This window comes from Chaetodon trifascialis, chromosome 1, assembly GCF_039877785.1.
Source record: "Chaetodon trifascialis isolate fChaTrf1 chromosome 1, fChaTrf1.hap1, whole genome shotgun sequence".
NCBI classification, from domain to species: domain Eukaryota; kingdom Metazoa; phylum Chordata; class Actinopteri; order Chaetodontiformes; family Chaetodontidae; genus Chaetodon; species Chaetodon trifascialis.
Window position 1 is genome coordinate 23,750,041 of NC_092056.1, and position 13,787 is coordinate 23,763,827.

A 13,787-nucleotide genomic window follows, 5' to 3' on the forward strand; every position below is an offset into this window, starting at 1 on the left:
GTGTTCTGTACAATTAAGAGCTTATTATATCAATTTCAAATAAGTGTATAAATGTACCACAACTGAAAGTCTACAGCTCTGCTAGTGGCCCCTAGTGAATGCATTGAGAATCAATATGCATCATGTATTTCTTGGCAGATGCAAACATCTTTTGTACATTGTAGACTTACAGATGTAGTTATAGCGGTGCAGCTATAGCGGATTATATTTTTTACTTAAGAACACTGCTTTCCTGCCCAGCCGAGACTCACTCATGGATACACAGCTGGGCATCCAGCTCGTCTCACATATCTAACACAAATGGAGTCATGAGGATTGAGAGGCCTTTTCCTTCATCCTGGCATACATAATACTCCCCTTTTAAAGACAGGCGGGTGGAAAGCTCCTTCACTGTGCTGACCCTCAGACTGGAAGGCAGTGATTCAGTTTGATTAAAATAATCACAGTGTTTTTAGAAAACAGCAGCAATATGAAGTCCAGTGAATAATCTAATGATATGTTTGAAAACAGGATATAACAATTGGAGTTGGATATTGAAAAGCCAGCAGTTGAAGTATAGTGACTGTCTCAAGCAAAAGCTTTCTTTTTAAAGAAAAGGTCTGAGTTGATGCTATGTGTAGAAGAAAATGGCAGAAAATGTATTGTTCTGTGACTTTGTTGTCACTCAGTCATGTCAAAATGTTCTACAAAACATCTATACACATAAATAGCGCTACAGATTTTAGGTCTTGTAAAGCTGAAGGAAGATTGTCATATTTTGAAATCAGTTTGAACTGTTCGTGAAGCCCATGGTTGCTTACCGTGGTGGGCATGAGAGCATTTTTATGAATAAGCAGTTCATCGTACTAACATAGCATGTAACAAGATTTAAAGAAGGGCACGTGTCCAACAGTAAGTGGGCTGCTAGGTAGTTAGCGAGCCTTGGGCAGAGGCTTTCTGTGGCTGGCAGGCCATGTGATGTGTCACAACAGGCAGTTAGACGCTCTTAGTATTCAGACGAACCGTAGGAGGAATTAAAGTGAGCGAGAGCAGAACAGAGCGGCGCCGCCACCAGGCTGTCTCCCAGGCAGCCTGTGATGTCATAGCAGCCCCCAAGGGGAGCTCTCTGTCAGCACTGCTCAGGCATATCAGAGAGAGAGGCTTCTCTGCAGCAGTCTGTTGGCGAGGCTGGCTGTGGGAGGGGGTTACTGGATAACTGAGTATCCCTTGAGGACTGTTGTCAAGGCAGTAGATACAAATGGAGAGGCGGGCTGAAGCAAAGCCTCCCCAGACAAACAAACAAACAAATAAACAAAATGGCATAAAGACTCACCAGCGGGTGTGCACTCATGTCCTGTTCATACTGTAGACATCTTCCCAAGCAAGAGGTGTGTTATTGTCAGTGAAATCTAAAGCCATGTGTTTGCTGTCAGCTGCATGAGGATGCAAATTTAATCCCTTTCTAATGTTAACAGACACAAAGAGCAACTCCACTGGAGAAATGTGTCCCTGAAATATGAATGTGTTGACATTATTTGCTCTGTAGTTCATACTCATTATTTTCTCTCAGAAAATTGCTCAGCACTTGTAGAACAGGCACAATTTCTCTTGCATAAAAACACAAACATGATGAGCTCTTTAAATTGCATCTGTTTTACAGATGCTTTAAAAACCAATTTGACAAAGTGCATCCCACGTCTCTCCCCTTTTTGTCTACAGGGCCGTGTGTTGCGAGGCGCCTACAGGTTCCAGGCTGTCATCACCACGTTCGAGATGATCCTGGGAGGCTGTCCCGAACTCAACGCCATAGAGTGGCGCTGTGTTATCATCGATGAGGCCCACCGCCTCAAGAATAAGAACTGCAAGCTGCTGGAGGGCTTCAAGCTCATGAATCTGGTACATATACCACCAACTTGGAGAAAGATTCATAACAACAATAACAATAACAACTCCTTCCAAGTGTGGGCATTGTTAAAGCTGCAGTGTGGATTCAAAACTAATTCAACCTGTTTCGAATTAAATGCAAATCTGCAGGAGGGCGTTTGACAAACGAGACTCATTACAAATCCTGACACACTGTTTCTTCTCTTTTCTCCTCTTTCAGGAGCACAAGGTGCTGCTGACGGGTACTCCTCTTCAGAACACAGTGGAGGAGCTCTTTAGCCTGCTCCACTTCCTGGAGCCAGCACGATTCCCCTCAGAAAACACCTTCATGCAGGAGTTTGGAGACCTCAAGACGGAGGAGCAGGTGAGCCCACGGATACACAGAATATCTTCTGACATTTTATGATTTGTGAATACTCCGAAATGACAATGCCCAACACATGTCGGAGGGAACATTGAGTACAAAAAAGGTGTAACGTCAGATATCCACATGTCACAGAAGCAGGTCAGACAACGTTATTCGAGCTCCTGGTGCAGTTTTTGTCACCTTTAATCTTAAGAGTTTTTAAAGAAAATACCATTTTGGTTTTGTTGTATGAAAGGACAGCCAAATTATTGTCTCCTCGAGCTCCACAAAACACATCATTGCTCAAATATAAAGATCCTCTTGGTACAGATGGAAGCCTTGAAGTGCGGCTTTTTCTAACTAGGCCACAGTGACATTTTGTGCACGCACACACACACGGGCACATGCACACAAACACACACAACATATGGTGGATAATGATAGCAGATAATGGGGTATTATGCCACTCGTTGAACAATGTATTGACACAGTTACTCACAAAAAAAGGACTTTTTAGTTTCCTTCTATATATTGCTGTTTGGCATTTCATTTTTAGGCAGTAGCACTAAAGAGATGCTCGAGGAAAGACCATTAAAACATGTTTGAAGTGCGGTACTCATGCTGAAAGTTAAAATATTTGGAACAGCTAGTACTCAACACATGGCACTAAATCTACAGGCTCTTTGTGCCAGTGGGAATGTGAAATCCTTTTGCCGGTGCTGTTAAGAGGTACTTTTTCAACACATAACAGCTGATGTTAGACGAGGGCCTGTATGCGTAATAAAAAAAAGAGCAGTGGTTGGGGAATACTCCTGGGGGGTCTAGTCATAACCAAGCTGTGATGTTGTACTGTTAGCACAAACTTTGAGACAACTGGTTCTGCATCAAATGCAAAAAAAAAAAATAAAAAATCTGACTGCTGGTCTTAAAAATTCATATATACGTATAAAATATGGAAAATAAAGATTCTACATAATAACTCTACAGGCAGACATCAATCATATACAGAATATGGCATCATAAAACTTTGAAATAAAATAGCATAGTTTGGTCTGGTCTAATGTTTGATGACTGACTGTAATTGCATTTGATTACATGTAAGATTTTAGTGTCCCGTTGTGGCATTTCCCTCAGTTGGCTGTAAATGAAAATAATAAGCAGGCAACAACTGTCAAGTTCAGCTCGGCGCTAACTAGCATTTGCACATTATATACATAATGTATGTTGTGTACTTTTAATAGTTTGTTGCATCTGCTTCATGACACTGCTGTTTCAGTTTTAATCAGAGGCGGTGCAAACGCAGCATGTGTAACCCCGGACCTGTGTTGCATCACCTCACACTGCTGTGGGATATTGTTTAACTCTCTTTTCATGTCTGGGACCACAGGTACAGAAGCTCCAGGGTATCCTGAAGCCCATGATGTTGCGTCGGTTGAAGGAGGATGTGGAGAAGAAGTTGGCTCCTAAAGAGGAAACCATCATCGAGGTTGAGCTCACCAACATTCAAAAGAAATATTACCGAGCAATCCTGGAGAAGAACTTCTCTTTCCTGGCTAAAGGAGCTGGCCAGGCAAATATGCCCAACCTGGTCAACACTATGATGGAGCTGAGAAAGTGCTGCAACCACCCCTACCTCATTAAAGGTAGGATGGTACCTTTTTAAGCTTAAATATAGGTTCATTTGGTTAAATATAGTTTAAATCTATAGTTGTGATCTTGGCAGGCGTAGCAGCAGAAGGTCTACAATTCCACAATTTCCTGTTTAGTCTTCAGGAGGTGTTGTGGGATCATTTTAGAAGATTTAGGCGCTCACTATAATTTGATACCCAAAGTGATTGTTACATGAGACTCTGCACACTGGTTATGTTGCCCTAAGAAAGCCATGAAAATCTCTACAGATTTAGTAGATACTGCACATGCACAGAATCTGTCTAGTGTTTTGTTTTTGTTCCCTTTTTAATTAAACCACAGCGTAACAGTACGTACGTCACTGGGACCTCACATCCTCAGGAACACCTTGAGGGAATTTCTTCAAATTTGGCACAAATGCTCAGCTGGACTCAAGGATGAACTGATTAAATGTTGGTGGTCAAAGGTCACTGTGAGCTTTGATTGTGACCATATTTCACATTTGGTCAGATACTGTATGGTGACTCTAATCTAGGGTGTCCACCTTTAAACTGTGGTGATTGTAAAGATCTTCTGTGCTGCCAGGGTGAAGATATATGTCAACCATCCACGTTTTACAATTTGTAGCTTCTTTGCAGCCTATTTGAAGCATTGTAGTTCACCACAAGCTCATTGCTTCTGCTGATATTGAGCTTCAGGTGATTGTTGTTGTTCCATGTGATGCAGCTCTCGATCAGTCCTCTGCACTCCTCTGGAAAAATAGTCTCTATGTGAAGACAGCGTGTTTCTCACTGGAAATTATTGTCTGAAATCATACATGTCAGTACGGAGATAACTGTTTAAATAACTTAGAACTGTGAAAAGCAGGTGTGCTTCTTCAGTCATTTTTCATGCAAAAAAGACATAAACCCCTGATCTTTTTATATGGACATCAGACATTACAGCAAATAAATCTTGGAAAGAAAACATGAGAAGCATAACACACAGTGTTGATGATGGTGTCCATGTCTTTGATATGTCAGGAGCAGAAGAGAAGATCCTGGAGGACTTCAGGGAGGTGTATAGCCCCACTGCCGTTGACTTTCACCTGCAGGCTATGGTGCAGTCTGCCGGGAAGCTGGTCCTCATTGACAAGCTGCTGCCTAAGATGAAGGCCGGAGGGCACAAGGTGCTCATCTTCTCCCAAATGGTGCGCTGCCTGGATATCTTGGAAGACTACCTCATTCAGAGAAGGTAATGGTGACAGATGATGTAATCTGAAGTCTGAAAAAGTGATTTTGATAATGTTCATCAAAAAAACATCAGCTGTATGAAGGTGTCAGCATACAGCTTACATCATATTCAACACAATACAGATTAAAGGCAGAAACAGTGAGATTTTGAATTGGAAAGAAACACTAAATCAAGGACATTCTGCTGTGTCTTCTGTCAAAGACCACATAGAATCAAAATCAAGTTGCGCATAACATTTGTTTTAGAGTTTTTTTTCTTTTTTCATCATCAACTTAGTGCTGCTGCTGAAAAATATAAAGTCACACTTATCCTCTGGCTTTATTGCATTTATAACGATTCAATAGAAGCACTAAATCTTGAGCACGTGGCAGACAGGATTTAGTGGTGCAGTATACTGGGAACACTCGGTCACTGCTTCACACTGTAAAAGATGTTCTGACTGGTGTGGCTGCATATGGCTCGCAACTGTATGCCTCTATTCCTATAGTGCTGTGATTAGCATTAATGCATGGCAGCCAGTTGGCAGCAGCATGAGTGTTGACTGGGATGGAGTCTGGTGTTTTATCACAACAAATGAGTCAAAACAACACATCCATCCGTCCGTTCATTTTCACATCCACTCATGTTCAGGGTCACAAGGGACTGTAATATATCCCAGCATGCACTGCACAAAAGATGGTGTATGTACTGTACACTGTACAAGCAACATTTAGAGGAAATTGGAAATTCTCCTAAGCTGTTGATCCTCTGGGGACATCGAAAGTAGTAGTTTTTTTTCTTCTTCTTCTTTCACTGCCTTTGTGTGGCCAAACAAATCTCAAAAAGCACAATGTTTTGCCAAAATTTGAACAAGAAATCCTGTCAGTTCTTTTTACTGATGATAAACATGCCTGTTCAATCTTCCCTTCTGTAACAAGTCTGTTATGTCTCATCTCCACCATGTGTTTTCAGTTTTTAAGTTCACAGGATTTTAGGTATTGGAAGCAGAAGCTGCTTTGTTTCCTGCAAAATGTGTGATTTTTAGACCTGTAATGGGAATGAAGAAAAAGTGAAAGTCCACAGTCTCCCTTTTGTTGCTCTCATGTTTCTGTTTCTACCCCCCCCCCCTCTGTCTCTCTCTCTCTCTCTCTCTCTCTTGCATTATGGCTGAGTTATGAGACGTTAAGATAAGTTGTTAAAAAGCAAACATGACCAAAATTTAAGGCGTTAAATGTTTAAAACTTTCCCCTAAAGCTCAAGGTGAATATGTTACATGAGTTAATGCATTGTATTTCCTTCTTTTTGTTTGTGGTGCAGGTACTTGTATGAGCGGATAGATGGACGCGTTCGTGGGAACCTGCGGCAGGCAGCTATCGACCGCTTCAGTAAGCCTGACTCAGAACGCTTCGTTTTCCTTCTGTGTACGAGAGCCGGTGGCCTGGGAATCAACCTCACAGCAGCAGACACTTGTATAATCTTTGACTCTGACTGGAACCCGCAGAATGACCTGCAGGTATGACACAACCACACACAGAGTCGCTTTGCAGCAGATGCAACATACTTCTGTACATTTGCACCATTAATGTTTAGGCGTTAGCTAGTTTTGGCATTCTGATGTCATCTCATGTGAACACTTGCCAAAAAGTCTCCTCACCTTGGAAAGTGCTTTACACTGTGTCCAATGAAAAACATGTGCAAACATCGCTCAGTTTTTAAAGCTGGCCTAATTGAAAATCAGGTGAGGTTTGGGTCAAACCAAAGGTATGACCACTAAAGCTCCTTATAGTACGTACAGTGCTCTAAATTTGTTTTTTCTGCCCTTTGCAGGCCCAGGCTCGCTGCCATCGGATCGGTCAGAACAAGGCAGTGAAGGTGTACCGTCTGATCACCAGAAACTCGTACGAGCGAGAAATGTTTGATCGCGCCAGCCTCAAGCTGGGCCTGGACAAAGCAGTGTTGCAAAGCATGAGTGGCCGAGATAACAGCCTGGGAGGAGGCGCCGGGGGAGGGGTAAGTTTGAGTATTGTCCAAATGGTCTGGAATAGAAATGGGGAATTAAATCATTTAGTCATGTAAATTATGATCAGTTATTTTTCAAAGAGGGGTGTTTGTTTGCAGACAGTGCTTGTGATGAATACCATCCATTTCACAAGCTGACCTTGGCTGGACATGAAATCTTTCAGTTCAAATATTTCATCATCAAATCATTACACAAATGAGCAGGAAGCAACAAAAGCCTGGTTTGGCACTCGGATAATTATAGACTAGTGTGTACACATTTTTTTATTGTGACCACCCTCTTGTCCAAGTATTAGTAGATATTAAACTGGATATCTAGTTTAAGGAAAATAATCACACAGTCATGATACAATTACAGTGAAAATCAGCCAAGCAAATTTAGTGCTGTACATTGACACTGGTGCCACATGCACAGCTACCCTGCACCAGTATGGAGGCCCCTCCCTAGGAATTGTGGGAATTGGTGTTGGATGTATGGACTCCGGGGCACAAGAGACTACAGTTACCAAGTGGAATAGTAATGCGTCATTGATTAATCTCACACACAAGCAAGGACACAAACCGTCACCTCACACAAACAGGAGGCTCTGTCTGCGTCTGCACTTTCATTTTAAAGCTGCGTTTTATAACAAAAACGATCTACATCCAGCATTTCAGCACCGTTTCAGCCTGTCACACACACATTGCAGAGCCGCGTAGAGGTGCTACTCAAATAATTTCATTCATCGCATAGGCAGAGTCTTTTTGTAGCACATGTCAAATGAGAAGTTCTGAAAATATAATACACAAGATTTCTTCCAGTTATCTTTCCAACAATAACAAAAATCAACAGTTTCCGATATAATCAGTCCTGAATGACATCAGAGGAAAACTGTAACAGATGGCACATGACAAGAAGATGCCAAGCAAAGAAAAAGAAAGTGTTCATGAGCCCAAAAACTTGGAGCTCACTCCTAAAATTTCCACTTGAAGTATAACTGATCCTATTAGTAGTCTAATCTCTTTGTGAGGGAGTGTGTCAACAGCATATGAAGTGTGTAGGTGGATGTTGATCTGCTCTTGGTGTCCTCTGAGAATTATCTGAAGTATGAGGAGGTTGAGCTATTAGCAGGCTTCCACATCTGGTCTGACTGAACATATTTGCATAATAAACAGCTGCTGGGGTTAGATACAAGGCTGCTGATGTTATGATTTTAATAATCCAACATGTGTGTGTTTTACAGTGTGTTGTGTATTTGAGAGGACTTTCTTTTGTGCGTTATGTGGTATATTTTGTTTGGCCAGTGTAATATTTGTTGGATGTAGTTTCTTGCCCTGAAATGTCTATCTTCCTTTCACCCCTCAGGCAGTGCAGCAGCAGCTGTCCAAGAAGGAGATTGAAGATCTGTTGCGACGTGGTGCATATGGGGCTATCATGGATGAGGAAGATGAAGGGGCCAAATTCTGTGAGGAGGACATTGACCAGATCCTCCAGCGCAGAACAAAGACCATCACCATTGAGTCTGAGGGACGAGGATCCACCTTTGCTAAGGTGACTGAAATGGATAAATGCAGCCGCTCCAACACAAGTCATACAGGTTACTGACTGTTTCTAAGTTTTGACCGTGATAATGGTTTGACATGATTTTGACGTCTGCTTTCAGGCTAGTTTTGTTGCATCAGGAAACCGCACAGACATCTCTCTCGATGACCCCAACTTCTGGGACAAATGGGCCAAAAAGGCTGACATTGACATGGATATGGTCAACGGCAGAGTATGTACTGCACCACAAGTAATAGAATGTACAGAGCAAAGCATGATAAAGACATTGCTCACAAATAATAACTCCTGGACATCGAGTATAGTTGCAGCCTTCCTCTATTTGAATTACTTAGAAAGCCCTTTGCTGATATTTAGTTTGCCCTATATTTCCTCCATTCTACAGAACAGCTTGGTCATTGACACTCCTCGTGTCAGAAAGCAGACAAGGCCATTCAGTGCCACCAAGGACGAGCTGGCAGAGCTTTCAGAAGGCGAAAGCGACAGCGATGAGACCAAACCTAAGCTCAGGCGAAACCACGACCGCCTCAACAGCTACGGACGCACAGAGTGCTTCAGAGTAGAGAAGAACCTGCTTGTTTATGGGTGAGATGATTGAAATAGTTTAAGCCATTAAACCAGAGCAACTGTGTTGATCTTGTCGATAGATAAGCACTGACCTGATGTTTTTGAAGAGACCTAACTGAAAGTATGTGACAGCATACAGGAGATCTGTTACAGGCAGTTGTGTTGTTTTGTCCAATATGCCTTACTGTATGTACTGTAACTAATCCCACCTATATATGAGTGAATCAGGCTGTCATCATTCTAAGAACCATGTAAATGTTGAGTCTCACAATAAGCGTTTCCCCCAAATAGTGTCTGAGCCCACTTTATAAAATTTGGTTTCCCCCTTGTTGTCCAGGTGGGGTCGTTGGACTGACATTCTCAAACATGGCCGTTTTAAGAAGCAGCTGACGGAGTGGGATGTGGAGTCCATCTGCAGGGCCCTGCTGTCTTACTGCCTGGTCCATTACCGTGGAGATGACAAAATCAAAAGCTTCATGTGGGACTTGATCGCCCCTACTGAGGATGGACGCACCAAGGAGCTGCAGAATCACCTGGGTGAGTCTCAGCACCTCCAGTGTACATTTAGCTGGAGCTTATTACAACAGATAGTGTCACACTGAGAGGTTAGACTAAGGGGGAGACTCACATTTCCTCTGTCGCACCTATAACTCTCAATCTCCTTGTTCCACTAGGTTTATCAGCCCCAGTCCCTCGGGGCAGGAAGGGTAAGAAGATGAAGACCCAGTCCAGCTCTTTTGACATCCACAAAGCTGAGTGGCTGAGGAAGCACAATCCAGAGCACATGCTTCAGGATGATGGCTACAAGAAACACCTCAAACACCACTGCAACAAGTAAGTGTTTCCGTATCCCACTGAGCTGACACCTTAATCGAGTTCAGTTAACGTCAAGTATGACAGTAAAGTACACGCAACCAGCCATTTCTGCTGTTAAACGTAGCTGCTTGTAAGAGTGCAGTAGTGGTAACCACAATACAAAGGATAAATGTCCCTGACTATCATTAAATAGGAGAGACAGTTGTGTAGTGTCTAATATTTGTTCTAACATTTAACTTACAGCTTACAGTGCACATGGTGACTAATAGTCTATGGCTGGGTTGTTTTATCTCTTGTGGGTGAGAGAGAGTGTGTGTGTGTGTGTGTGTGTGTGTGTGTGTGTGTGTGTGTGTGTGTGTGTGTGTGTGTGTGTGTGTGTGTGTGTGTGTGTGTGTGTGTGTGTGTGTGTGTGTGTGTGTGTGTGTGTGTGTGTGTGTTCTTTTGTCTGTGTTTAAACCTTTTGTGCTATTATAGCAACTGGCAGGTGGTCATTATTCTCTTCTTGCACAGATTGTATCAGTTTATTTGTAATAGAATGAGGCCTGAATATATCAAAATACAATTTGCACATGGCTCAAATTGTCACTTTGGCACCTCCAAACCACAGTAATTAGGAGGCACCGAAACGTCTATTGGAGCCGACAGTCGACTGATTCATTAATAGACGTGCATTGCATCGAGACCAGCAGACTGATATGATTCTTAACGAGACTTCAGCCCAGCTAATGGCCGTCATAGATCTCTCTTATTTACAGACAGGGAAAAAGATGGCTGCTATCAAAACATGGGCCGCTGAGATATAAAGCCAAATAGATGGCTGCTCCTCTTTTAAAAGGGGGGTTTGTGGTGTCCATGGGGCTTTGGATGCAGAGCGCTGAAGCTTCCATAGAAAGTTCTCCATTGTTTCCTGGTCCAGTTATGCTGAATCTAGGGATTGTCTGATGTGAGACACGGCGGGCAAATGGGGACACACGGTCAGCAGGGTTTGCTGACTTCTGCGTTTTCAGTCCAAGGACCTGGAATGTGACTGGTGGAACGCGGGGGGGGGGGTTCCTTTACAGGACTGTAAATGTGGGACAGAGCTCCGATACAGGGATGGAAACTATAGGAAGCAGTGGGAGGTGATTCAGTCTGAAAGGCCAACGGGTCGTCGTGTTGTGAATTTCTTGTTCCTTGGCCAGTTCACCTGTGCTTCTTACTGTCTGAATATCACATATTCCTTACACACTGTAGTAAAGACGTGAAACAGTGATCACTAAATCTGTTTTGGCATGTAGGATACAGTTTTCTGAAAGCACATTAAAAATTCATAGTGTTTGTGTGTTTTGAATCAGAATTGCATCAGTGAGTTGGTATCTTCCTGTTTTGTGATGGATTGTTTTCTGTGAACAGACCATGAGGGATTCTCCGCATGCCACTCATGTCATGCATACTTGGCTTATTTGCTTCTGAAAGACTGTGTATGACTGCTGAGATTCCATGCAACCTCTCTGAGCGAACCACATCACACACACGCACACGCACACACTGACGAGCAAAGGCTTGGATGGAGAGTGATGAAGGGTTGTGCTGACAGGCAGAGGAAGCAGCAGCAGCTGCTCCTGGGCGGTTCTAGTCACAAAGGAGGGTGGAGGAGGGAGAGGGAGGAAGTTCAAGACTTTGATTTACCAGAGCTACAAGTTCAGACTGGGCACCACAGACATCCATCACTCCGACAGACAGACAGACCTAGGAGCCGTGCAGTTTCCCCTGCTCCTGTCAGTGAATCGGGGAAGGATTTTGGGCTCATTAATAACAATATTTAGTTGAAAAACAGCGTAAGAAAGATGGAATTCCTGGAATGTTACATTTCAGAGCGGCAGTCTGCAAATCTGTCACTGCTCTTGAAAGAAGAGCAGCACTGAGGAGGAGCTTTGGCAGGAGATGAAGCCACAGGAAGAGATAGATTAATGTAGAAGTCTTGGTTTGTTTGTTTGTTTGTTTTTAAAATATTTAAAAAAAGATATCTCTGTAGGTAAACTGTGACGGTGTCTAGTTCTTATACATAAGAAGAGGAGACTGCAAATACACTGTTGAGACATTAGTATTTTGGCAACAGGTGCTAGATAATACTACTAATAATGAATAGAATTAAATGATTACAGGCACTTGGCAAATGTATCATTGATTTATTATTAATTTGGTTTGGGAGTGTTAAGTGTCTTCATTCAGAAATGCAGGATGTGTCAGGTTTCCTAAATGTCTCAGCTCCTTTGACAGTGTCAGAGGAGCATACTGGATCTTCTGAGGTGTACCCATTCTGTAAATAATGATTGTAAGGCAGCTAAAAACTCCATGGCGGAAGAAATCCTCCATAGAGATTTTCTCTCTCGTGCCAGAAATCCTTAAAGCCCTCTGTGCCGCATTTTTACCAACAGCAACAACGCTGCATGATTGAATTTAAGAATCATTTTGTGTTCAGACAAAATGATTACACATAACAGCCTTCTACATTAAGCAGAATCTCAAGGCGTGCCAGACGTTACAGCCTGGCACACCAGTGCATCACAGTTCCCAGCACTTCACTGTCGCTCAAAGCCTGCTGGCTGTGATGTGTGATCATGCATCACAGAGCTAATGTCTCCCCTGTGAGTCAGCCTCTCTTTACCTTGTCAGCCTCGGCTTCCCAGCCTTCATCTACTGCCAGAGCGCGACCACGTGACGACCGCTGAGAGACTGTCGGCTGTTCGTTCAGTCCTCGGAGCTGCAGCTACGGAGCAGCTCACGACTCTCTGCGAGGTCCTTCCAGTAACATAGACAAAAATCATTCATTCATCGGGCTTATACTGGTCCGAGCCATGTACTGTGTGTCCTGGTCTGTGGAAGGCCTGTACAGCTAATGCTTTACAGCTGAACACACACAATTCGCAGAAGACAGACATACATATTATACTTAAATTAATTAGAGTTTATGCTGTTGCTGCAGTGTACAGCAGTGAACTTTTAGGGTTACTCCTGAATTGCCAATCATTGCACTCATTTGCATTGTGTTCAACAGTTTGCTGCGTGTGTGTGTGTTTGGGTGTATGTGTGTTGATTCTGCTCGCTCAGCGTTTGTGCGTGGTCGGGGCTTTGTTGTGACCAGTGGGTTTTCTCTGCGCAGGGTGCTGCTCAGGGTCAGAATGCTCTACTACCTGAAACAAGAGGTGATAGGAAGCCAGGCCCAGAAGGTGCTGGACGGCGCAGACTCAAGGTGAGCTACTCAGACGTTACCTTATCTTACATACATTTCCTTTTCTGCTGCTTGAGACTCTTGAAACACAGTCACTTTACACAACAAATACATTTCCCATAACAGAATAGATGGTGCCTAACACCCTGTCCATTACGGTGTAATTGCTGACCTGCCCAGATAGAATAGCTGGATTCATGATATACACAGATGGTCAGATTGATTTAGCAGCTTTACTACAACTAGTGGCTACCGTAGCATTTCTTTATCATGTGTAATACTTGCCTCAGACATTCTCCTTGAGTTGCAAATGTGGTCATTACCATATGATGGTGTCAACCTGTTGAAGGAAGAAGCAACTGATCAGCCAAATTAATTAGAAGGTTGTAGAGCTCCACCTGCTGGTGAAAGTTAGGCAGTCTGTTTTCTGTTTTCTGCCACACCGCACTGTTGAAAATGGTTGAAAAGGAAATTACTATTGAAAGTTAAGGGAGGCTTTTATATGTTTCACAATTCTCAACGTTTTGTTTTGCAATAAAAGCCCTGCATGGGGATCAGTTAGAAGTGTTTCATTAACAGATTTC

At 43.0% G+C, this 13,787-nt stretch overlaps 1 protein-coding gene across 5 annotated transcripts in view; it reads left to right on the plus strand.

Annotated features, from left to right (window-relative positions):
• chd9 (chromodomain helicase DNA binding protein 9) overlaps positions 1–13,787 on the plus strand; it is a 72,932-nt gene that overhangs the window by 47,094 nt on the left and 12,051 nt on the right. For all 5 annotated transcript variants that reach the window (XR_011602476.1, XM_070970662.1, XM_070970678.1 and 2 more), the window contains 12 exons: positions 1,699–1,875; positions 2,084–2,227; positions 3,597–3,852; positions 4,861–5,071; positions 6,368–6,563; positions 6,878–7,060; positions 8,415–8,600; positions 8,713–8,823; positions 8,995–9,194; positions 9,514–9,713; positions 9,851–10,010; positions 13,135–13,224. Coding sequence is in view for 4 of the 5 variants with exons in the window: in XM_070970662.1 (XP_070826763.1) it covers positions 1,699–1,875; positions 2,084–2,227; positions 3,597–3,852; positions 4,861–5,071; positions 6,368–6,563; positions 6,878–7,060; positions 8,415–8,600; positions 8,713–8,823; positions 8,995–9,194; positions 9,514–9,713; positions 9,851–10,010; positions 13,135–13,224 (2,114 nt within the window). In the remaining variant the exon portion in view is untranslated. The remainder of the gene's footprint in view (positions 1–1,698; positions 1,876–2,083; positions 2,228–3,596; positions 3,853–4,860; positions 5,072–6,367; positions 6,564–6,877; positions 7,061–8,414; positions 8,601–8,712; positions 8,824–8,994; positions 9,195–9,513; positions 9,714–9,850; positions 10,011–13,134; positions 13,225–13,787) is intronic.